The following is a 23,415-nucleotide window of genomic DNA, read 5'->3' as shown; positions in this document are numbered from 1 at the left end:
AGTAAAATGTCGATTGTGATTCGTTCGTCCTGTGGTCGTCGCTATGACGTGCAGGCACCACTACATTAGGGCTGGAACAAGTTCAACACCGAACACGCTGTGTCTTTCATTGACACCGGCGGGCAATCACTTTTTGTCATTTAGAATTGTAAGTACTAGAATTCTGCCTGCTCAGGCAGTTGTACAACGCCTAGCTGTTCAGATCTATCGACCCTGCAACCACCTGTCTGTGAAGTACCCCGTCACGAACGCAAAGACAGCTTTATGAATAATATCAATGATCTGCTCGTTAACTGGCCACGTCCTGTGTATTGACCGTCAACGTTATTCTGGTGAACTCCGTGCGTATACTACAGCTAACTCACCATGGGAGGGCGCCAACACCCGTAACATTCTCCAACGTCTGGTCGATCATGAGGCGTATTGAAATAAACATGAAGTCCGAAAATGGTCCGCGGATCCCATTTGCGCTCATCAGGGCTCTGATAATCGCTGCTGCAGCTCCCTGGCCGTAGTGCATTGCCATGTTCAGCCCGAAGCGCTCAGAATTGGGTCGAGCGGGGAGGAACAAAAGTCGCTCCAAAGTGTGCCCTGGGACATATGAACTTGGTCGGCCGGTGAAGAATTGTTCGATCTTTTCTCCGACGGTCATTCTGCAGGGTCAGTCGGGTATTGGATATGCATAGTTCGTAGGACTCACGCAGTGACGCCCAACAGTCCTGCTCCACAGCCGTAGATGATACAGCGCCCTATGGAGCCAGGATTGGTTGGTTGTTCAGGGACAGTTGTTCGACGAGACATATTGTGCGTACGGATTACAGGCGGGCATATTACAATGATAATACTGGAGAGGCTTAGTAGTACTATATTCATCGGCTCTTTTAAGTTGCGGGATGGCGTAGGCATGACGCATACAAGTACAGCTAAACCAGCTTATTCCATATTTATGGCTGTTCCTACCGCGAGTTTGGATACAATTTTCGGAAGTGTATAGCTGTTACCTGATTTTCTCGTCATCGAGGCTAGTCAATTAATCGCTTAGCTTTCGCTTTTTATGGCTACGCTTTGGGTGCAGCTCCAGTGCATACGTCTTGGAAAAACTTAGTCGCTCCTGGGGATGTTCTCCTGTAATGTTGTGGAAAGCTGTAGTAGAGATATAGTTTATTTTGCTTTTATAGGCCAGGGAGTAATATTCTAGCAGGTATTATGTCTTGGATTTATTACTTGCGGCCTGTGCATGGAGGGCTTTTTTTGCTCCTGCTCTAGTTGCGAACAGGATCCAGTAAAGTCCTTGTCAAAGGACGAAAGTATATGCACTTAGATATAATTTTAAGATCCTCTCCCAAATCTTTACTGGCGGCTGCTGCGAGCTCATCACCACGCGAGCATGGTGCGCACCGGTAAGAGTTTGGGTATAACATTAGCCCAGACTATCGGAATGTATGAATGGAGCAACCCTTATTTCTGTATAATTGAAGGGCTGAGAGTAATCATCTTGATTATAGTCTACTGTATTTGAAACATAGAACACTATATATAATACGCTGTCAGGTAAGTGTACTGGTTTTGGAATGGCAGGCGCGGACTGAAAACTGTGTATTTCCTGGCCTACTGACCGAACAGATCCAGGGATATAGAACTAAGACCAAATACAGATATAGATAAATAGGTATACTTAACAAATCCAGCCTTTCCTTTTCTGAACTTGTTGCCAGTTTAAGATTAAAGAGATATGTAGAGTAAACCTAGTTAGGTACTCCTTCCCCTGCTTCTTAAGTCTATCACGTAAGCAAGCCGGAAGAGGAGTAGATAGTAATCATACACCTATGTCAGATCACCGCTGGTATATACTGCAGGTAACTTTATTGAATTTAATACTAGGCTAATAGTACAGGACTATCTATGTGATTTTGTTTTCTTATACTAGCTTTCTTAATATAGATTAGATAGAGAATGTACTTGGAAACTTCCGACCGAGCCTTCATAGATGAATGCGCAACAGCGGGACACGCAGGATACTTGAATGGAGAGCATGATTATTATTATTTCTGCGGTGTTCCATGGCGTCAAATGATAAACTGACATGACAAGTGACAATTTCAGCAGAGACTGCCACTTTTCTTACGTCATCTACGGAAGATACTGGTCTGTCCGTCTTTTAAAACCGACTTGTCGTTGAAAACATATGACGTTTACTGAACGCCACCCCCATCCGTCTCCTAGAGTCAATTGCACACTAGCGTGTCATGTGCGGATATTTCCTTCGCGGATATATTACACCCATATGATTACCGTTGCCTGCAATGCCTTCATTCAGATCTTTTCTGCTCGCTTCACCTGACAGATTGCTATGGAAGGGTATGAAGCCAAGCGCACTGCCGAGAATTCCGAGGCTTGGATTCTAGGAAGTGGAACTGCATCCTTGGCATCAGCGGTTTATCTTATTGAGCATGTGAAAGTACAGCCACGCAACGTGCATATTTTAGATAAGCATGCCTCTTTGGAGCAAGGATCGCATGATAAGGGCGACCCTTCAAGAGGGTATGATCAATTTGCAGGATGCCTGCCCGTTCCGGGGGGCCTACCTTTGAAAGACCTTCTTGCCACGGTTCCCTCGACACAATCGCAGGGACGATCCGTTCTGGACGAGATCCAAACGGCTGAAGCGAAACGACTTTCTACAACGGGGAATGGTCGCACTCGTTTCCTAACCCAAAAGGATGGCTCCATGGAGGAGATACCCATCGAGAAACTGAACTTGAGCTTTAGAAGCCGGGTGACCCTGGTACGCTTTCTGCTCAAACGGGAAAAATCTTTAGCGAAGGGTCAAATTCTGGATTTTTTCCCACAAAGCTTTTTTGACAGCGTTTTTTGGGCTGTCTGGTCCGCGCAGTGCGTGTTTAGATGGGTTCACAACATTGTTCTGTTGATCAGACTAACGTCAATCAGATTCGGCTTTCAGCCATGGCACAGTGCGGTAGAGTTCAGACGCGCTATTCGGCGATATCTCCCAGAGTTCCACAGTTTGAGCATCTTAAACGGTCTAGATATCACGGGCTACTATCAGTATGAGACCTTATATCTACCGATGTATTTCTTCCTTCAGAGTCGTGGCGTGGACATCCAATTCGGTACCGGAGTCAAGAACATCGACATCGGCCAGAACAGCAAGAACCAGCAAACCATCAATGGATTGCACCTTATCCATGACGACGTCGAGTCGCATAGAAGTCTAGGAGACAGCGACATCGTTCTTGTCAATGTGGGCTCCACAATTTCCGGCTCAGCAATAGGCACGAACGATATCCCGCCGGTGTGGCAGTCCATGAATGCAGACGATGCGCTGGACGAGAACTGGTCTGCATGGTTGGATCTTGGAAACAAGCACCGTGATTTCGGTGATCCGTACAATTTCTGCACGCGCGAGTCTGAATCAATGTTGGAATCCTTCACAATCACTACAGAGGATCTCGGATTCTTCGATAACCTCAGGGCGGCCTCGCGATGCACGTCTGAGGCTGGGGCATTTATCTTTCTAAAGGACAGTCACTGGAAGATGAATCTGTGTATCCCATCCCAACCGGTATTTCCGCAGCAGCCGCAGAATGTCCGCGTTCTTTGGGGCCTCGCCCACTCTCCGGAATTGGAAGGAAATTATGTGAACAAACCGATGCTCCACTGTCCAGGCACAGATATCATGGATGAGTTGCTTGCGCATCTGCCCCTTCATTACCAGGCGCCTCTGTCACGCACTATTACTATTCCACGCGCGATGCCTCGGATGAGTGCTATGTTGCTAACGAGAGGTCCAAATGACCGACCCCGGGTTATTCCTCGGGCGTTCTCTAATGTCGGCCTGGTCGGACACTTTGCAGAGATCCCAGAACATACCTGTGTTGACGTCAGTTACGGCATTCTTACGGCACAAATGGCTGTCTTCGGCCTAATGGGCTCCTAAACGCATGTCGAACCTTTAGCATCGATAGTCTCACTTCTCCACAAAGTTATGTTTTGGAGGTGATATCGATGGTTCAAGGTTTTCTTTTGCATCGCATCACTATGGCCTAAACATTCTACCTCCGTCCTTACTTCACAACCCCGGTACCTTTCCATCAAATCCCCCTTCGCCTTACTAGGGGTGAACGTCTGGCTAGCCCTCGGATTCGGATCGCCCGCATCAAGAACCTGCTGGTTCCACTTCTACGCGCACCGATTGGACGCTTGCGTGTGACCCTGGAGTGTGTGCCATTGCGAGAACGAAAGTCTGAGATGGCAGGAGGGTTAGCGCGAAAGGGCTGTTGACCGGCTTTAGATGATATGAATCGCTTGAACCGCTGGAGGATCTCGCGGGCCAAAGTGAGGAGGTGAGATATGAGCGGGCGTCTTCAACAATAGGATATCTAATGGATCAGATAAATTGTTGGCAACGCAGATCTGCCTGATGAACGCGGCCCTGACGACGCAAAGCAGCGTGACCGATCCGGTCGGCCGAACTTTTCCCAAGCGGTTTGATATTTTTGATATTCCCCTCGGTTACCCAACTAGATTAAGTTATGTCGCAATGACTATTTAAGCTCTGGATAGTCCTCATCGACCAAATTAATTACTGAATTAACCAGGGGACTACTTCTGTTTAGATATATACATTATTGAGCAACTCCTCCATAGCTACTTTCGGGGATACAAACGACTTAACCTTGGCCTTGAACTTATCGATATCGCTATTATTTCCTTGGTAAATAATATTAATTATTGCCCTTAGGGCCTCTTTGGTTTGCTGGGCGTCTTTTAAAGCTTCCTTCCGACGTTTATCCTTTCCTCGATTGTAATAGCAGTCTGAGTCTGTCCTCGCACAACCATCGCACGGAAAGGACCCAGAACACTAAATTTATGATTATTAGCTGATTCTAAACTGGTTTAATTACTACCCACTTTGACCCGCTTTGTTTGACAAGATGTGCAAGCCACTGTCTGGCGTTTTCGCTTGGGCTGGCTCACTTTTTGAACGTCAGCAGAGCGAGATGCAGTGGCAGGGAGTAGCGATCGTAAGGAGGATTCTGTAGCATGGCTGGCCATGACTTCGGGAAACAGAAATTGAGTCGTGCTTTTTTCCTAGTTAGCAAGGGGGTCGCTGCTAGCTTTATAAGTACAGCTCTTGCCCTTGTTACCACCCCCGTCGCTTAAAGTACGAATTAGTCATTGTCAAACGGAAAAAAAAAAACCCCGCAGTAAGAGGCTGCAGCAAGGGATAGTGAATATGAAGTGCCTGAAGAAAATTATCGAGTAACTCTTGAGTCTAGACAAGAACATAATAGTTCACCAGTGCACGGGAACTAGGCAGTGTAGCTCATATTAGTTTTATTCCAAAAATACTCCACTCTTTCGTTATTTCTGAAATAGTCTTCAGCTCTCTGCAGGAGGTGTGAGAAAGGAAATCCTACCCACTTTCCCAATTGACCTATCTTGAAGTGATGGCCTTCAACCAATCAACTATGGCCCAACATAAGCAATTGATTTCGACTTTACAGAGACCTGGTAGTAAAGGGATATATACAAGGTACGGGCGACTCAGGATATATATATTTACTGGTGGGCCATTCTATCCGAGTGTCAAAATTGTATGCTTTTATATTAAGTTCCCCGAAATGATTTCCATCATTCCATACGTATAGCAGGGAAGACAGTATGTGAATCAGGGACCAGATTTCACCGAAAGCGCAAATAGAAGTTCACCGCGTTATCCATGAAATCCCTGGATATCAAAAGATGCCAGTAGATAAAGATTTCGTCCAGTAACTTCCTGATTGTTAGGTCTTGACAACAGAGTTAGTTAACAGCATTAATATTATATTACATTAAGTGGTTCAAGCAGATAAAGGTACCTAAGTCTGCTAGACAAGCCTTTATTAATTTTGCTTTAAATTTAGGAGGCGGTTGGATTCGCTGGGCACTCAAGTTATTGGAGTTCTAGATAAAGAAACTTTTACATAACCGTCATAACTTTAACAATAGTCACAATTACTTGCCAAGGAAGAGTTCAAGTGTTAAAACAGGCTTGTTTATATATAGGTTAGCTGACAATACAAGAGCTTTTTTACAGTATATCAACGAGTATTCAGAGATACAGAGCCGGCATTCAAAAGTAGCCTCACCAACCACAGTGTTATATTCACAGACCGCATTATCAAACAAATTACGCTTCCGCAACAGCAGCCTACCAATCCCGTTTTAGAATAAACATAGAGTTGCACATGCCTTACTACATAGAACATCAGTTGCGGCCCTCTGTGGTAAATCAAGGATTTTTGCAGAGTATAGTGTTACTGTAAAGTATAAGAATATCCAAGTTCAGTAATTGGCGGCTGAACACGGCATCTTTATTTTGCAGATATTCTAGAGAAGCTAGAAGTTGGAGCGCGCGGCCAAAATATACTTTATACTCGTCCAGGGCCAGGTACTCCAAGTCGGAGTAGTCGAGAGAAGGAATTTGCAAAGGAAGATGAAATACAAAGTCTTTGTGCAAGGAGATTTGCGACATTTCCTGTTCATACTCTTGGTCCGTTTAGCTGATCCTGATATTGATAATAAAGGTGGAGGTGTGATAAATCTGGGGAGAAGTTCATTTAAGATCTGCGGGGGAATATTTTGATCAGCGGCAGTTCCGGTGTCTGATCTATATGCTGTTCCTTATGATTCGCAATCCCAGTTCGTGCTTAAAATCCTGCAAATTTAAGGGTCAAGAGTATTCCTAATCTGGAGTTCAGGATGGGCGCGGGAAATATAAGTTTTGGCTCAAACAGAGTTGTATGCAGCTTTTAGAATATAAACCAGCTAGATTGCTACACCAAAATCTGCTTCTTACCAATGCAGTCCAGGATGTGGCCGTGAAATAGGGTATTGTTAAGCTATACCCAGACCAGACAGCCCCTACACCACTAGGTATTATCAACAAAGAGCACCAATGTAAAAATCAAGTTCCGATTTACAACTCAACATTGAACAACATGGAAAGTCAAAAGTGGCCCGAGCACGTTAAGTTGATTACATGTCTACTGAAAGAAACGCCGGGTCCAGAGCAAACAAATGCTGCTGGCACTCATGCTCACAATCTATCTGAGAAATTGTATAATTAAGGACCTAGTTGACCATGTCCTGCATTCTCATTGTGTGGCTTCTTTTCCTGCTCGCATTTGCGGCCCAGTCGTTACTCTGCTGGCGACTAGGGCAGGCCCTCAACCAAGGCGTCTATCTTCGTGGCAAAGGTAATACCAGTGAGATCGAGCACCTTTGCGCGACCTATGCGGGATGGAGCTATCACGGATTTGTACGGTAAGCTGCGGCGCGTGGACGGGTTGGTCTTGGCTGGCGCGTGCAATCAGCGGAAAAATCTTAATCATATAGCAACCCCATGACGGTCCATCACATATCAACTGAAAAGAAGTCCGGGCTCCAAGAAAATCGACGCTGCCGCAGTTCATGTTCTGACTGAAACACAGTACTATCTGAGGTCCAATTCGCGGAATTCTGGAAGTCTGTGTGCCTCGGTGATGATCTCCGCGCAGAGCGTTCACTATGTTGTCCAGGCGGTAGTAGTGGTGGCTCGGCAGATAATAAGTCTGGTCTATGAGGTTCATCGGGGGTGTAGTCCACTGGCATGACAGAGCTGTCGATAGCGGGTAGTTGCTTGCCGCTCTCTTTATTAAACTTGCTAGCTTCGTTCTCCAGCTTCCGCAGACAGCCAAACTCGGACTTATTGCATGTATAACTGGTTGCTCTCCTCCCTAGATCGCAGTTATGGTCTTCAAACACAGCGTTGACTTCGTCGGGCCATCCGACTAAAAAAGGTGATGGATCGAAAGAGACAGAGCGGCCCCGGGTATGATCACCTTGGACGGACTGGTTAGGCTTGTTCAAGTCAGCCACCAGCTTGGTCAATGGAGACAATGGCGGGGTTTTTTCCATACTATAACTGCATCCTTAGAACCAGTTATTGTACTGCTATGCCTAGCACGTGCCAAACCCACCTTGCAGCTTTCAGCTTGTCTCGACCGGCTGCGCCGTACATTCGAGAGCAGCTCGGCCAGCTTTGCTATATCGCCGGCATCAAAAGATTCGAGAATCTCGTCTAGTAGCTGATGCGCTGAGGCAAGCTCCTGCTCAGCCTGTCTCTGAGCATATTTTCTGTGTTTATCAGGGCTGACAGCGAAGATACACGCATTCCCGATTTCAATGCAATTATTGCAGGGTTGGCCGCCGCCACACTGGGCAAGTCAATTGTTACGTTCATTGAGCAAGATTTCAAATGCCCACATACCTCCGATTCTCGCGCCTTACAAGCCGCACAAGCATTCGATTGCCTCGTGCGCTTTGAGAGAGGCAGGCTCCGCTTGGAGGTTTTATCAGGGTGGGAAGATGCGGGGACGCGCCAGGACTTGCGGCAGGCAGGTGGCGTCATATTACTGGGCGAACAGGGCGGTAAAATCACCCGGGAGCAGTAAGAACTCATGATTGTGGGACTGTTTATATTTCTTGCTGTTGCCCTGCTACGCAAGTTGATGATATCAGCGGCAATTTCCTCCTCTGCCTGTGATAGGCGAGATTTGTCGGCTAACCTGTCAGCAGCGTGATACCCCGCACTTGTGCGCTCAGAGGGCTATATGATTTCACAGCGCAAAGTGCAGTTTTATCTACAGGGCCGGGGATGACCTCGTGGCAACCGAGTGGCTGGACCATGACGTAAAAGTTCTTTGGTCAAATTCAATTTGGCCGTAGTATCAAATACAGTCTAGGGTAACCAAAACGATTTGCGGCAGTGCGACATTGAATCGCATGTTCTGATACTGGTAGAAAGTTCACTAGGAGGCCCCCGAGATCCACGTCTTCCAATACCTAGGTACCGCCAGCGGTGCTCGAGATATCGGACAAGATCAGCCCCGCAGTGACTTGGACCATTCTGTCCAAACAAGCAGAAAGAGCCAGCCGTCACTTATAAGTCTTTTAAGGCTCGAATTTGCGACTTCCCTATATTTCGTATACGAGTTTGTAATCAAGGGGCCCTTCGGAGCGGTCCAATTCAAAGCCGGTTTTGACAGCATACAGACCTCCCTTAAGTATTCAGGGATGGTTTGGTCTTATTATACTATCTCGCAGCCAACTTCCGACGGCGGAAAACAATTCAGTTGCCGAGTTGTGGCTGCTGACTGATGGCTAATGATTTTGCGTTAACCAAATGCCACTGGGGAAAGGGGGAAAAGGAGCTCACTGAGAACCGTCTTTCACCTTCCCAGTGATCATGCAAAAACGCCTTCCAGACGCAGACTTCAGTAATTGATGCATACGAAGAGATATTCGATTGATATGCATCGCTTTGACGTATGGTGCATAGCCTACGGCTGACACCAGTCAGTGCTTCTGAGACAGTAGATGAAGTCTTCGATGATCCCATGGTGTCGAAGGCATATTCCAGCTCTGGCGCGAGCTTGTGAATGCGAGGTATCATGTCCATGTTACAGTAATCAAGGACGTGGCTTGCTCCTAGCGATCGGACAAGGTCAAAGTTGCTTGGGCTACAGGTTCCGATAACACGGAATCTATAAATTGTAACAATTTGGATCGCAAACCGTCCAACGCAAGCTATGTGAGGCATTGTTAGGCAAATAGATCAAGCTGGCGAGACAAAAGACTTACAGCTGCTACCCCATATAAGGATGGAAGTTTCTGGGCCTGCTTTCCGGTCAATGTTGAGGCAGCCTGGAGAGAAGAGGCCTAGATAGGCTGTATAAACTGCCAGCGGGACTGTGACAGCTTCTTCTGGAGGGATATTGGGCGGTAGCTTAAAGCAGAGCTCCTTGTCAGCTAAAGTGTACTTGCTGTATCCTCCAAGGCCCTTTATTTTTCCTGCAAACTATATCAGTAATTTGCACAGATTATTCCTGCACGTTTTTACAATAGGAATCATTACCCTCTAGAACAACTCCGGCGATTATATCGCCTTTGCCGAGCTTGGAGACAGCATCTCCAATCTCCTCAACAGTACCCATGAAGTCGCATCCCAGAACATCTCCGTCCCCAAAATCGCCATTGTCAAACGACTCAACTATACAGTCATTAGTAGAAGAAGAGTGACGGTCTCTGAACGTGAGGGTATCTTGCTATCTATTGAATTTTGAGCCACGTGAGAGACGCGCACCAGTGCTTCATTTGCGCGCGGCTTAGGAATTTGACTTGGGCGTTGCTCGAACGACAATTCCCCTCCAGTTTTTATAACCAAAGCGTTATTGCTATTAGGATGAAACATCCTGCCTCTGTATGTACGGCAACTGACTTTTCGGAGGACTAGGGACAGATGGGGAGGATAAAAGGTAATTGTTAGGTACATGTGTGTTGGTCCAGGACATGGATATACTCTACCATATATGGTGACGTTATGCAGTGTGCATGAGTCGCTACTGCCTGCGTTCTAGGGGAAACAGCTGCACACGTGAATAACTTGCGAATAATTCCCAAAAACAAAGTGTTGGTCCGGACGACACTTGGCTAGCCAATCATTTACTAAATAACCATGCTTATCAAGCATAGGACAGGTTTTATGAAACGAAAAACTGATGCTGATCCTTCTAATGACATTAATAGGCAATTACTCCGAATTTTATTGAATAGGCTTTGGAACCGGTTTCCCAGCGATGACTGCAAGTGGTATTCAGCTTTGTTTGGGGTGTAAATAAGATTTAACTCCCCTATTGTATGGATCTTCTGCTTTCGTGGTGCAGCCCAACGGACGAGACCTACTTGTAATTATAGTCTAACCAACTGATGATAGACTGAAGCTTACAATAACAGCTTGTTATGTTATGTATTAACCAAGAATGATACTGGATTAAAGGTGAACAGTTACTGCTGATACTTATAATATTCCTTAGAAACTGTATAATCAGGTCCCCTTTTTATTATATTCTGTATCCTTGTCGTGCGGCTGCTGCTTCCGCTTGTACTCGCCGCCTGTTCTCTACTCTGATGCTGACTTGATGAGCCCGCCGAAAGCGGCGACTCTACCCAGGGATAAAAATTGCCTGAACTAAATACTGATAGCACTTTCCCTAATAGTTCTGTGGCAGAGGGCATGCCAGCCAGATCTAACCTGTTGGAGCAGCCGATGCGACGGATGAAGTTATTACTAATTTGGAAAGTGTGATGCGAGGAGGGGTTATTCTTGACCAGTATATACAGCTCATAGAGGGCCGTTGTGGACTTGGACAGTATAATTACATGAATCTGGTCCTTGGTTACCGCAATATTGGGATTACTACCACCCTGGCTGACTTCTACTCTGCTGTTGGTTATGAATGATACCGGCCCTATAGAGAGTTAGATAAGAAGGATTGTGAGGGCTTGTATAATAAATAGAAAATACACTACCAGGAGGGTTATTTTAAGGGCCTACTCTGTACTTACATAGTCCGGGAGTATAGAAACAGGGTGAGAGAGAACTGGATATATGTTCTTGCGGTGTTGTTTCTGAAGCGCGAGCGTGGGAAACGGATGTTTGTTCCTTCTTTTCATGTCTAGTCGAGCGAGACATGGCCGGCTGACTTGATATTTAGGACCCATGTTTTTCAATTTAACCCTTGACTCCGCCACCGAATTTCCTTTCGGGCAGAGTGTCAGTTCCCAGATTCTTTCGTCGAAAGGAAACCAGAGCTTAGAACCTGGCACAGCTGCGCCAGATTCTTACCCGACGGTTTGTCCTTTGGCAAGTCTTTCGACCGAGCCAATGCCGTGGTCGTACTAAGAAGCTGGTTGATGGATCTGTACTTTCTCTACTCTCCGGCAAGATTTCGAAAAGATTGTCCTGAAATTCAGGAATTTTCCCGGCATTATGTCAACCTCGCCCTGACAGGGCAACATCCTGGCACGAACAAAAGTGAGGCCCCTTCTGAGTCTGACTATGTGTTTCTTCACGTACTTGCAAGGACACTAGAGACCCCGAGGAGCTCAGCTGCCAACTTCTCAAATTTCTAGTAAAGGACTTAGCAGAAGTCCTGGCGTGTGTGAGCAGCTTTCCACGGTGATTTATGCTGGTTAGATAGTATATATATATATATAGTTCTAACCTAATAAAGCTAGTTTAAATAATATTATTAACTGATATATTGTACTGTATTGATAGTGCCCGAGGAGTAAAGTCGCAATCGCATAGAAATTCACCTTCATCAATATAGTTGTATTAGCCCGTAAAGATAAAGCGCGGGCGGTATTAGCAGATGAGGCCTGTGTTGAAGTCCTTCGGGAGCTTAGCGAAGAAGCGATCAGATAACGCGGATATATTACCCCACATTGACTTCCCTAACTAATTAGGTAGGTAGGATGTTTTTGATTTTTGGGGTTGGTCAACGTGGCAATTACTTGATCGGAAGTGAGACCAAGGCCGCCTCATCATCTGCATGCAAATAAATGTTTTCTAAGTAACCGATCCCAAGTTGTTCTTTATTGTTAAGCAACGACCTGCGGATGCTTTGGCCTCGACGATCCCTGCCCCAGCCAGCCACCTTGCGGAGCACTGCCCTCTGTAACTCCGACCAAGTCTGAGCTAATCAGCCTGCTTTTCGAACCCGTGCGGGAGGACTTTGCGCGCGAAAGGTCGGACGCGCCCACACCCGTTTCCCGGGAGCTGGGCTTTGATAATGGTGATAGTAATAAGCCAGAGATTTGAATTCTCCAAGTACCTCTTTTAGTACTAATTATGCAGTTACAATCATTCTAACCATTATAATATAGCTTAGAAGACTTAACCACTGCCATAGATAGCCGAGAAGAAACCACTTCTATTACCTCCGACGCAACTCGCCCGATCTGCTCCGAATTGGCATCAAGCCACTTCCGTAAAGTACAACTGTCCCTCCCGCAGCACATCGCATAGCTATATCTTATCTTCTTTGGTCCCACGTCGAGTTATACACGAAGAAAGAAGCTTCCGATCTTGCTCGAGGCATTCCTCAACCTTCAAAATGTTCGGCATGAAGCCTACTGAGGCTGCGCCAGATGGGCGTATCATTAAAGTTGGTATCATAGGGTCGGTTGGAATTATTGACAGGTAGCACTCGGACTGCATGCTAATTGTTCGTAGATGTGGCATGGTCACGCAAGTCGTCCATGTGCCCTCTCTCAATTCCTTATCCCACCTCTTTCAGGTCACGTACCTTTGCGATGTCTCCGAGGAAGCTATAAAACATAGCCAGCTCAAGGTCGCAGGTAGCTTGAGGCCCAAGACTACCCGAAGCGTTGAAGAACTATGCAATGCGCCGGAAGTGGAACTAGTATTGATAGCTACTAATCACGCTTTCCACGCATCCGACGCAGAGCTCGCGCTGCAAGCCAACAAATACGTCTTTATCGAGAAGCCAATTGCCCTGACTTTGCAAGATGCGGACCGTATTATTGCTGCGGACAAGGCTGCGGGTGGTGCTAGAGTGTTCATTGGTTACATGAGGAGATATGCCGCAGCCTTCATCGATGCAGTCAAAGAGGTCGGAAGCATTGGACAAATACGTTATGCTCGCGTCCGAGATATTATCGGACCAAATTCTGTTTTCGTGGCACAATCCGGAACGTATCCAAGGACATTCAACGATTATCGTGAGGCGGATTCCGAAGCGCTACGTGTGAAAACACTTGATGACATGGAACAAGCCCTCCAAGCCGAGCTTGGAATCACCGTCACGAAGGAGACGGCTATGATGTGGGAGATGCTTTCTATCCTGGGCTCCCATGATTTGAGTGCCATGCGGGAGATCATGGGTATGCCCAACGGTGTCGTAGGTTTCTCGCCTTGCGCCACTGTTGGGTCCCCATTTTGGAGGTAAACCTCAGACAACCAGTATCCTAGCCAGTCTAATGATGATAGTGCAATTTTTCAGTACCAAAACTTCGTGGTCGCATACGAGTCCGGTGTCGATCAGATCCCAAGATTCGACGCCTCGATAGAGATCTTTGGTGATGCGAAGGCTGTCAAGGTGTGCATAGATTCCCCGTTCATCAAAGGCTTGCCAACAACGATGGTTGTCAAGGAGACCTTACCGGACGGATCGTACAGGGAATCCACCACTCGGCGGACCTACGAAGATCCTTTCATGCTCGAGCTGAAGGAGGTGTACCAATGGGTCGCGGAGGCGAAGATTCCAAAGACCACTCCGTCTGATGCTAGACAGGACCTCGAGATCTTGGGGATGCTTATGAAAGCCACGAGGGCATGAAGATTTAACGCTATAGGCAGACATCAAGAACTGAGGGATCCCAAGTGCTACTCCTAACCCCTTACAGTGGAAATTAGACAAAGCAGTTACATGTGAATACCAAGAAGAAATTGGCTTTGCTTGCGTTTTTCGTTGCGTTTGTGTGGAATCATCTATAGAAAGGACTGGTATTGTAGTGACTAGTATATAAAGAATGACACTTATTCTATACGCGCAGTATTTACTCTTGGATATCCCCGGCGGACCGGTTGAACCCAGGTTACCTTGGTGAATCTCACTGATAGTGCTTATTTGATATGTGGCTACACGCTGTTCGCTTTGATTGACCCGTTGGCTATCTTCAGGTCATGGCTGGATAGTTCTGAGATACTGAATCCGTGATCAGGTGGATATCGGTAAGAGTCTGGGTATAACATTAGTCCAAACCATTGCAACGTATGAATGGAGTAATCCTTGTCTATATATAATTGAAGGGCTGAGAGCAATCCCTTGATTACAGAGCTATACATGCTATAGTAAATCCAGACAAGTATCCTTTGACCAAAACCCTTCCATTGAAGATAAACGTATTATGGATCTCGCTATGCCAATGTCTATATACAGCCCTCGGTGTAAGCCGCTACAATAAATGCCCCTGCCATTCCCGTATACCTATTGCCGTAGAAGGCAATGGCAAGTATTCCAGAGTTCTTCAAGCTCCCTGCGCCACCCGCTCAAGATCCGAAATCTTATTCTGTCCAAACTGTGTCATCTTCCTCACGTTCCTCTGCTTAAGTAGCATGGCGCTCTAGAGGTGCAGAACAATCCCGATGACGCCGATATCATTTGGACAAATAAAATTCTATGATGCTCGTGGTTGGATGGCCAATGGAGTCATTGGGACGCGATGGCAGAGGTCTAAAAAATTGATACAGTGAGCCAAGACAGGACCCAGTGAATAGGAAGCCTGGCCTGGCTTGACCAACTGATCGAGCCTGCCTAGATGAACGCGAAACAGCGGGATACGCAGGATACTTATGTGGAGAGCATCATTATTATTATTTCTGCGGTGCTCCATGGCGTCAAAGAATAAACTGACACGGCAAGTGACAAATCCACCAGAGGCCGCCACTTTTCCTACATCATCTACGCAAGATACTACTGGTCTTTCCGCTGATGGCCCCTTTCCGTCTTCTAAAACTCTCTTTCTCGACGTTGAAAGCATATGATGTTTATTGAACGCCACACGCATCCGTTTCCCAGAGTCAATTGCGCATTAGGTAGCGTGTCATGTGCGGATATTTCCTTTGCGGTATCAGGCCGATCAAGGTACGATGCAGAGGACCGAAATGCGAAATCCCGCTGGTGCTAAGACACTATACAGTATAGCGATGGGCCCAATGGCGTTCGCGGACAGTCCATCCACGCCTCAACAAAAGCAACATGTTTTCCATGTGCGGCGTGTGTCAGGGCAACCTTCAACCCTGTCCTAGCGCTTAAAATGGGACAGACCATCGGCCGGGAAAGCAAGGTTAAGGATATTGGTCTCGTCCTTGGTCCCATGGTGAATTTGCATCGGTCTCCCTAGGGTAAGAGCATCTGGCGTTGACGTTCGTTGTAAAAAGGCAGACCCGGTATTGACGACGCTGTATAGGCGGCAGGAATTTCGAGGCCTACACGGAAGACCCGACACTGTCTGGGATTCTTCGATTGTGGACGAGAAGGCCCTCCGCGAGCTCTATGCGTACTCCTTTCAGGTTCTCTTGAAGAACGCGAGACCTTGGTGTATTATGACCTCGTAAGTCAGCTCTGCTCCACGGCACAGCAAGAGCCGAGCATTTACTTAACTTTCCATGAGCAGGTACAGTCTTGTCAACGGTGTCTTCATGTCTGAAAACAAAGATCTGCTCCAGGGACCCCTTCGCAAAGAATGGAAGTTCCAAGGAGCTATCGTGTCAGACATCGAAGGCGTATACTCAACCGCCCCATCGGTTCTGGCAGGAGTCTCCCTTGAACTTCCAGGTCCTGCTCGGTTCCGGGCAAAGAGGCTTCTGCAAGCCGTGAAGGAAGGCCAAGTAGACGAGTCTCAAGTCGACGCCCTGGCAGCAGACGTCATTACCTTAGCGTCAAGGGTCGGGATGAGGGACGAGAACGCCGCAGAGGCCAACATCCCGAGGGACGAAACCACGGCGGCACTCCTTCACGAGATCGCAGCGGAGGGAATTGTGCTGCTCAAGAACAATCAAAACCTGCTTCCAATCCTTCCAGCGAAAGCTCTCGAGATTGCAGTGTTCGGTTCTCCGGCAATGACACCAGTCATCAACGGCGGTGGCAGTGCGTCGCTGTCTCCCGTACATGTCAGTATTCCTCTAGAGGCATTGGAAGAAAAGTTCGGCAAAGATAATATGCAATACCATGCTGGGGTGCCAATCTTCAAGAAAATACCCTCCGCACCGACCTGGACGATGAGAACGCTCCGTGACGGGCGGCCTGGTGTCGATTGCTACTGGTACAACGGCTGGACAGTTGGAGCGAATCAAGTTCACCACGAAGTCCTGGAATCCACACGCACGCTGGTCATTGACGCGCGAATCTCGGAGCTGTCTGCAACGCACTGCACCCGCATGGGCTTCATCTTGACACCCAAAACAAGCGGAACGCATGTTTTTGGGGTGACTGCGTGCGGGAAATGTGTCCCCCGCGTGGACGGCAAAGCCATTCTAGAGCATGCTGGATTCGAAGACTGCCGAGTAGAGTATGTCATGCAGCCTGGGGACTTTGAAGCCCGAACAAGCCTTCAGATGGTTGCAGGCAAGACACCATTCTTTCTATGCACGGAGTTCAACTACTTCTCGGCCGGTTGCCAGTCCACACCAAGCACAACAACGAACTCGCGATCCAGGTTTCAGAATTCAAGTGACAAGGCTGGCTGAGTACCTAGAGAGAGACTTACAGGTAATAATTGAATAAGACAGTATAGACTGTATATAAGAGCTCCAAACATTGGGTAAGGTATCAATTAAATAGTTTCCTAGTATGGCGATTATATCAGCTAGACGGGATAACAGAAATAACTGAGTAGAGGATCTCTGTCTACCCGCCCAACCAGCAGAGCAGGGTGGTTTTAGTAGCTGATAGCCCGGACAGCCGGCCTATAAAGGAAGTCCAGTGTTTTAGTGATTATACAGCTAAGGACCCAGTCCACTCTGCAAGATCTGGCGCGCTAACTACTATCAGTGAGATATCTCTGTAATCGATTATGCACTGAAAAGACCATCCTGGTGACTCCTGTACGTGTTTCATTAAACACTTGACAAGTAAATGCTATTCTCTGGCAACATCCTCGGAACTCGCCATGCATACGCCGTTGTGCGAGGCTCTGGTATGCACGCTCGTCGAACAAGTAGCCTTGAAGTACACTTCGCAATATTACTCCTTTGCAACTTGCTCCTCTTCCGTTGCGTGCATTTCTCTTGAGTGGCCAGGTTAGTGCACCAGATCTTAAAGCTTCTTTTGACGCTCTATTCGTCCTGTCCCCGGACTTCCTCCTGGTGGGACTGGGCTCCTTGGCTGCCGCATTAAACCCTTAATGTACCCTAAATTCCCCATCCAAAGGCCGCGTTATAATAAGTATAGCTGAGCACCCACGCGTAGTTATCGGCTATAATGAATCAGCAAATTGTGCACATCATAAGCCAAAGTAGCGGATTGCGTAGATTTGGAACTCACCATTCTCTCGGATCTCATAGTTCACCTTTCCCTCCGCGGCATATTTCCACGCATAGTCAGAACAGAGGTCAGCGCCATAGACACTATGTTTGAACCCATCACCCTTGACATCTCGATCCTTTAGATCCGTAACTAAAAACAAAGAATAAGTAATTGACATGCTATAAGTGAAGGAATCTTACTGTGCCAATCTTGTCCCATCAAGTCAACATGCATCCATTCGTGAAAGAGGCTGTGTTCCCGGGAGACGAGCCGGGGATCATTCAGGTCTTTTTCTTGCCAGTGAGCTCCATCAACAATCTCCACAACCGGTTTCGATTCGAAAAACGGGTCGCAGAAGGCGACTGAAAAGCATCGCTCACAGTTTTCCATCTTTGTTGGAAGCCTGGGGACATAGGCCTTTCTGTGTATGTGTTTAACAGTAGTAGTGGATGAGCGGGCAAAGGTGACCTACGTTTTGGGCTTCTCCTTGCAAGTGTTGTACATAGTTTCGTCTCCACAGACATAGGCAAGTCTATGTTGTCGTTTGGCTTTATTCTTCTTCTCAGTGCGTCCATTCTCAATAAAGAACTTGGTCTGGTCATAAAGACCTGAATAGAACTGTTAGCACGTTCAGCTGAAAGTGTGGTAACGAAAGGTCCGCTTCATACCAAGCATAGACGAAAACTCCTCTGGGTATTGCTAATCTCTACTGTCAGAATGGCCGATGGCCCGGGGTTTCAGGACGTCATACTGCTTGCCAGATCTTGCCGTCCATGAAGAACTTATTCCATGCCGGGGATAAACCGACGTCCTCATCGAGATAGACTCCCTCTAACATACCATTAATCAAGCCTATAGCGCTAGATGTCGCTTCGTATATGGCCGTGAATTGCTCTTCGCTGCAGGTCCGTCTTGCCGAGTGCCACCACACTCCGGGGTACTTTTCCTCGGCCGCCTCATATATCTTATCATAGGAGTCATCATCTCTCTTCTCGCCATTTGTGGGCATAGGACTGGCAGAGGCTATGCAGGACAGCAGTACCAATGCTATGATAAGCAAAAACTGCATGCTCAAAAAAAAAAAAAAAAAAAAGCTTGAAAGTAGACTCAAGGTCAAGATCAACAAATAATGGTGAGATTGGCTTGATGAATTTAGTGTTCGTAAGCAAAGTTGAAAATCCAATTTCTCAGAGTATGCCAACACCAAGTAAATATATCAATCGCTGAGCAGGTAGCATCCAAGTATGGAATGTTAGATATGATATTTTAGCACAGAGTATATTTGCCAAGTTAGGCTGTATATTGCGCCTAACCCTGCCCCGCTGCGCCAAGTCTGCCCCGCAAGGCATAATTTTTAATTTTAGATGTGGGTATTTTTCCAAGTTAGGATGTATATTGCGCTTAGCCCTGCCATGCTGCACCAAGTCCGTCCAGCAACGCATGGTTTCTTCACCATCAGTCCCTGCGTGATGGCTGTGTGATGGCTGTGTTCAGAAGCCGAGTCTGGCATGCATAACAGCCCGTGCGAGTCCGTCACCGACTCGATGCCTGGACTATCTCATAAGCGAAGTTAGCATATCAATCAACATGATCAAAGCTAGCACGGTGTAGTATTTTTAGTTCTCCACACTGCTTTTGGTCACATCCCGTTGCACGGTATTGGCCTTCCAGGAGGAACTCCATTTCCCAAGTTATGGATTTTCAATATGGCCAGGCGATAAACCAAAGATTGAGGGGACCTGTTTCACTAGATTGAATACGCAGAAACGGCGTCGCCATCGCTCTCTAGATAGTGTATACCCTTCCCGGCTCAATCTGGAGGACTTGCTTGAAGCGGCAATCTCTACACTTCAGTACATACACCCTATTTTTACTCATCGGCCATGACCTCTTCGACATCGATGGTGAAATTTTCGTCCGTAGTCGTGCGTATGGGGGAAAACTTGTCCCTGTTGTATCAGCGGTGAGATATAACCCCTCTTTAGGTAAACTTCAGGATGTTGAACGCAAGCACGCCTGGCCTGCATCCCACTGTGAAAGTCTCATTAATTCGTACGTTGGCAACCACAGTGGCACAAGAATACTATCATATTTCTGGATCCTGGCGAAACTTCAAGAAAAGGATGCACTGGCGACCTCTCTCCCACTCTCGGGGGCTCGGAGACCTTCACGGCCGTTGAGGTTCTGAAAGAGGCGAGTTCCTGAGCAAGCGTCATCTAGGCAAGCTTCACGGTTTCGGACCTGGACTAATGTTGCGTGAAACTTCTCCATAGCACCGTCTATCCTGTTTTGGCTGCTGACTGCTTTAAGCCCGACATGCTGATCCTGTGCGGCCCTGACCTCGGTCCGTTCCTATTTGACGAATTATACACAGGCCATGGACCCGGTGGCTCAGTAGCGGGGCCGAAAACTGTCGGGGCTCGTCTCGTTGGTATGCTCCTGCCTCCAGGGTGTGGCCAACCCGCGTGCCATTTCTACGCAGATATCTAGTAAGGTATGGATGAGAGTATGGACGGAGGCCGTTTCGCACGCCTTGACCCTCTCCAACAGCGGCTCTCGTCATGCATACCACAATGGGTCCTGGGTCCCTAACAGGCTGTATGCCTCAGGCTACTATATCTAAGTAATTCGCGAGTCTTACATTAGGTTACGGTTAGAATAGTAGGGCAGGGCAGTCATTCTGGCTGCAGCAGGTTTATATAGAGCACATCGACAAAAAGCATAGGGTAGAAGCCAATCCGGCGAATACTATGTCGTTGGGGACTTAGTACCAATACCCTCTAATAACCAGCTAATACAATTATGCTGCTGTTCCTAGGGAAATATTAGCCATGTATTGGGTCGGGTTGAGCGGGGTTGAGGCCTCTCGCCCCCTAACCCGCGGATAATTTGGATTGATTAATTGTGAGACAGAAGTGAGGGTAGAATAACCCTAGATAGGCCTTCCATAAGATATTGTATCATAAATAGAGTATTTGGCCTTTAGGTAATATGACCATCCCCCATAATGTCGCCAGTATCTGGGAGGTTATTCGTCGTTTGTATCATAGGCCCACCCATGAGTCCGAACAATGGGTCTACTATACTGTCAATATCCAGGGCCATGCCGTGGGGTACCTGGCCTTGTCCGTGTCCGTGTCCGAGCAGGTCAGTTGCACCGGGAAAAGTGCCAAAGATAAACTCCAAATCGAACTGTGACGCAGGCTGACTTGGAGAATCGGTTTTGTCTGAAGCAGTTAGTTGAATTTCTTTCTCCCCCCTCCGATGATGATCAGCAGGAAAAAGCTCACCAAGACCGAGGTCAATATGATTCGCGGATATGAGCTTTCTGATGATGCTTGCAGGTCGTTTGACGCCTGGATTGGTGGAGCACATTTCGTCGAGATAGTCCAGATTGGAAGTCAGGAGGGAGGCATGCTGGGCACCAACCCCCTCGCTTGCTACATTGCGAACATGGATAGTGGAAGCCACGTAAATGCAGTAGGCCATGATGTAGGGGGCTTTGAAAAGGCCGTACGCTTGCTTGTAGCACCTAGCAACAGCAGATATCTTGCCCGCTGCAAGCGTACATTGTCCCCAGGAGCGAAGGGGCACGGTGGCAGCCCGCAAGTGGCCATCCGAGATGAAGGGGCGATGGAGCAAAATAATGAGTGATTGGTATAACGCATGCAAATTCAAAACATTCGGAGCCGGATATCTGGTTGGACTTTCGCTGAGCAGATGTAATTGCACGTCTAACTCTGTTGGCAGGTTCTGTTCCCATTTCTGAAGAGCAGACTCAACCATCTGCAGACTCGAAAGTGCGTTGGAAAAGGTTGCTCCCACCGCGTAGAATCTATTAATAATGACAGTCATGATCTTTGACAAGGAACATAGCTGCCGGAAGGTTGAAACAGAATACATGGAAGATGACAACGGGGCCGAGGACGTGAAAGCCTCCATTTCCTCAAAGGTGTCCAGAAATTCGCGGGAAACCTGGCAGTCTCGAACATTGATAGCCGGCGGCCGCCCGAGGTAGAGACTTTGCAGCTTGTCGCATATAAAGGCTCCCCAAAAGACTCGCCGTCTGATTTCAATCTCTTCGGCGTTGTCAGTCGTTTCCTGGGGGTCAAGGTGAAGCCCGAGATCGTAAATCATCCGTAGCGCATACCCTGTCAACAACCATCCTTTTGATGTTTCGCCACGCGCATTGTATGTCGACCCTAGTAATAAAAGGCCGACGACCGTAGGGATGGTAGGATGCATTAACAAAGACTGCTCTGCCAGCAGCTGGTCGCATTTACTGAGGAACATGGTTTGTTGACCCCCCGCATGCTCCGAGAATTTGCTAGAACAAGCAAATATGGAATGCAAGAGGAATTCGGAAGAGTGCGGCCCATTCAGCTGTAAATCACGCATGACCGCCGGCCGGTACGTCAAGAGGAATGTATGGTGCTGCCGCGCCCAATGCACCTCCAGTAGGTGTAGCGCCAGGTCAGTCGGTACGCCAGCGATATCCGGCAGGGCAGCGATATTATGCTCGGCCTGACGCTGTAAAGCAGCATTCGCGATCAGGGCATTTTTTCTGTGCTCGAGTCCCGAGTTTTGGGCCGGCGCCGTCCGCGGCGACTGGCTACTATACGGAGGGGCGTGTAATGCCGATGATGGACCAAAGGTTTCTGGATTTCCAGACTCATTGATCGAAATGAACTGCGTCACGTCTAGCTCATCTTCTTCCGACTCAATCAAGTCGCCAAGGATTTCCCGCCGTCCGCTGTCGTGGCCATTCTCGCTGGAGACGAGACCATCCCGCATGTCGGGGCCTTGCTTTTCTGACGCGGGCTGGGATGCTCCAAATTGAGCTTCAGGGTGCGACGCGGAGAGCATCAGATCTCGCTCTTCCATTGAAGCATCCTTGAGTCTTGCCACAAAGGCCTTCAGGGCAAACCGCTCCCGTTCCAGGGCATTGATTCGAGCAAGCGTGGGTCTAGATAGCAGCGTCAAAACCCCCGTGGACTAAATGACTCGCCGTGGAACAACAGCTGATGAAAGCAAGACCGTTCTGACGTACCTTTCCCTCGGAGTTTCAAAATGATACACGCATTCCTTATTCTGACTGATGCAAGGCCTGCAACGCGGCCTTGAGGTGTCACACCGAATCTTTTTGCTTCGGCATGACTGACACGCTCTAGCGAGAGTCTTGATCCTGCTAGTGGTGGATTTGGGAGTCATTTGTCGGATATCGACTAGCCGCTTTGATCACAATGCCTCCGAAGCATGAACTCAATCAGAGTATATAGACTGACTTCATTCGTGCATGTAACGCACATACCAGTGTCTCCGGATATGACAGGGCTTCGACCGCGGTATAGCCGACATTCGGCGGCTCGCTCAACCCGCCACCCTTCACCTCGTTGGATCCTCAACTCGACAGTAAAAGCGTGCTTATTCCCCGTTTTAAGATGTGGTGGGGCCCAAGATGTATATCTATATCAAT

The 23,415-nt window shown here is 47.7% G+C and overlaps 9 protein-coding genes across 9 annotated transcripts; 3 read left to right on the top strand and 6 right to left on the bottom strand.

Annotated features, from left to right (window-relative positions):
* Positions 1-157: 157 nt before the first annotated feature.
* ASPSYDRAFT_166071 (uncharacterized protein) lies at positions 158-801 on the bottom strand (the record flags this gene model as incomplete). Its single annotated transcript, XM_040843370.1, has 3 exons — positions 158-304; positions 366-653; positions 701-801. 3 exons carry the CDS (start codon positions 799-801, stop codon positions 205-207), a joined length of 489 nt encoding a protein of 162 aa, XP_040709205.1. The 3' UTR covers positions 158-204.
* Positions 802-2,319: 1,518 nt separating this feature from the next.
* ASPSYDRAFT_190808 (oleate hydratase) lies at positions 2,320-3,958 on the top strand (the record flags this gene model as incomplete). The annotated part of the gene is made up of 2 exons (XM_040843638.1): positions 2,320-2,892; positions 2,950-3,958. Exons 1-2 carry the CDS (start codon positions 2,351-2,353, stop codon positions 3,956-3,958), a joined length of 1,551 nt encoding a protein of 516 aa, XP_040709204.1. The 5' UTR covers positions 2,320-2,350.
* Positions 3,959-7,376: 3,418 nt separating this feature from the next.
* On the bottom strand, positions 7,377-8,810 carry ASPSYDRAFT_382680 (uncharacterized protein). The gene is made up of 3 exons (XM_040845683.1): positions 8,315-8,810; positions 7,965-8,261; positions 7,377-7,905 (listed from the first exon to the last, which is right to left on the bottom strand). Exons 1-3 carry the CDS (start codon positions 8,504-8,506, stop codon positions 7,420-7,422), a joined length of 975 nt encoding a protein of 324 aa, XP_040709203.1. The 5' UTR covers positions 8,507-8,810; the 3' UTR covers positions 7,377-7,419.
* A 304-nt stretch (positions 8,811-9,114) lies between these two features.
* Positions 9,115-10,297, bottom strand: ASPSYDRAFT_54670 (zinc-binding alcohol dehydrogenase family protein; the record flags this gene model as incomplete). Its single annotated transcript, XM_040848893.1, has 5 exons — positions 9,115-9,207; positions 9,263-9,633; positions 9,688-9,897; positions 9,962-10,096; positions 10,153-10,297. The coding sequence occupies 5 exons, from the start codon at positions 10,295-10,297 to the stop codon at positions 9,115-9,117; spliced, it is 954 nt and encodes a 317-aa protein (XP_040709202.1).
* A 593-nt stretch (positions 10,298-10,890) lies between these two features.
* Positions 10,891-11,578, bottom strand: ASPSYDRAFT_27336 (uncharacterized protein; the record flags this gene model as incomplete). The annotated part of the gene is made up of 2 exons (XM_040844387.1): positions 10,891-11,354; positions 11,452-11,578. The coding sequence occupies 2 exons, from the start codon at positions 11,576-11,578 to the stop codon at positions 10,891-10,893; spliced, it is 591 nt and encodes a 196-aa protein (XP_040709201.1).
* A 1,062-nt stretch (positions 11,579-12,640) lies between these two features.
* ASPSYDRAFT_40205 (Gfo/Idh/MocA family protein) lies at positions 12,641-14,466 on the top strand. The gene is made up of 3 exons (XM_040846034.1): positions 12,641-13,069; positions 13,124-13,855; positions 13,901-14,466. The coding sequence occupies exons 1-3, from the start codon at positions 13,005-13,007 to the stop codon at positions 14,247-14,249; spliced, it is 1,146 nt and encodes a 381-aa protein (XP_040709200.1). The 5' UTR covers positions 12,641-13,004; the 3' UTR covers positions 14,250-14,466.
* A 1,052-nt stretch (positions 14,467-15,518) lies between these two features.
* On the top strand, positions 15,519-17,161 carry ASPSYDRAFT_85366 (uncharacterized protein; the record flags this gene model as incomplete). The annotated part of the gene is made up of 4 exons (XM_040851518.1): positions 15,519-15,557; positions 15,613-15,792; positions 15,854-16,026; positions 16,090-17,161. 4 exons carry the CDS (start codon positions 15,519-15,521, stop codon positions 17,159-17,161), a joined length of 1,464 nt encoding a protein of 487 aa, XP_040709199.1.
* Positions 17,162-17,824: 663 nt separating this feature from the next.
* Positions 17,825-18,948, bottom strand: ASPSYDRAFT_85365 (uncharacterized protein; the record flags this gene model as incomplete). The annotated part of the gene is made up of 6 exons (XM_040851517.1): positions 17,825-17,889; positions 17,958-18,089; positions 18,140-18,360; positions 18,412-18,547; positions 18,608-18,638; positions 18,691-18,948. The coding sequence occupies 6 exons, from the start codon at positions 18,946-18,948 to the stop codon at positions 17,825-17,827; spliced, it is 843 nt and encodes a 280-aa protein (XP_040709198.1).
* A 1,973-nt stretch (positions 18,949-20,921) lies between these two features.
* Positions 20,922-23,150, bottom strand: ASPSYDRAFT_54668 (uncharacterized protein; the record flags this gene model as incomplete). The annotated part of the gene is made up of 3 exons (XM_040848892.1): positions 20,922-21,166; positions 21,230-22,905; positions 22,990-23,150. 3 exons carry the CDS (start codon positions 23,148-23,150, stop codon positions 20,922-20,924), a joined length of 2,082 nt encoding a protein of 693 aa, XP_040709197.1.
* Between the last annotated feature and the right edge of the window lie 265 nt (positions 23,151-23,415).

This window comes from Aspergillus sydowii, assembly GCF_001890705.1.
Source record: "Aspergillus sydowii CBS 593.65 unplaced genomic scaffold ASPSYscaffold_1, whole genome shotgun sequence".
Taxonomy (NCBI): domain Eukaryota; kingdom Fungi; phylum Ascomycota; class Eurotiomycetes; order Eurotiales; family Aspergillaceae; genus Aspergillus; species Aspergillus sydowii.
This window is presented reverse-complemented; position numbering and strand designations above follow the sequence as displayed.

What these genes read in the sequence shown, in the direction of transcription:
- ASPSYDRAFT_382680 (XM_040845683.1), bottom strand. Translation starts at nt 8,506, where the DNA reads ATGAGTTCTTACTGCTCCCGGGTGATTTTACCGCCCTGTTCGCCCAGT. An exon ending in GTAAGGCGCGAGAATCGGAG is followed by an intron (nt 8,262 to 8,314) that starts GTATGTGGGCAT and finishes TGACTTGCCCAG; the next exon opens with TGTGGCGGCGGCCAACCCTG. An exon ending in GTTCTAAGGATGCAGTTATA is followed by an intron (nt 7,906 to 7,964) that starts GTATGGAAAAAA and finishes GACTTGAACAAG; the next exon opens with CCTAACCAGTCCGTCCAAGG.
- ASPSYDRAFT_40205 (XM_040846034.1), top strand. Translation starts at nt 13,005, where the DNA reads ATGTTCGGCATGAAGCCTACTGAGGCTGCGCCAGATGGGCGTATCATT. An exon ending in ATTAAAGTTGGTATCATAGG is followed by an intron (nt 13,070 to 13,123) that starts GTCGGTTGGAAT and finishes AATTGTTCGTAG; the next exon opens with ATGTGGCATGGTCACGCAAG. An exon ending in GTTGGGTCCCCATTTTGGAG is followed by an intron (nt 13,856 to 13,900) that starts GTAAACCTCAGA and finishes TAATGATGATAG; the next exon opens with TGCAATTTTTCAGTACCAAA.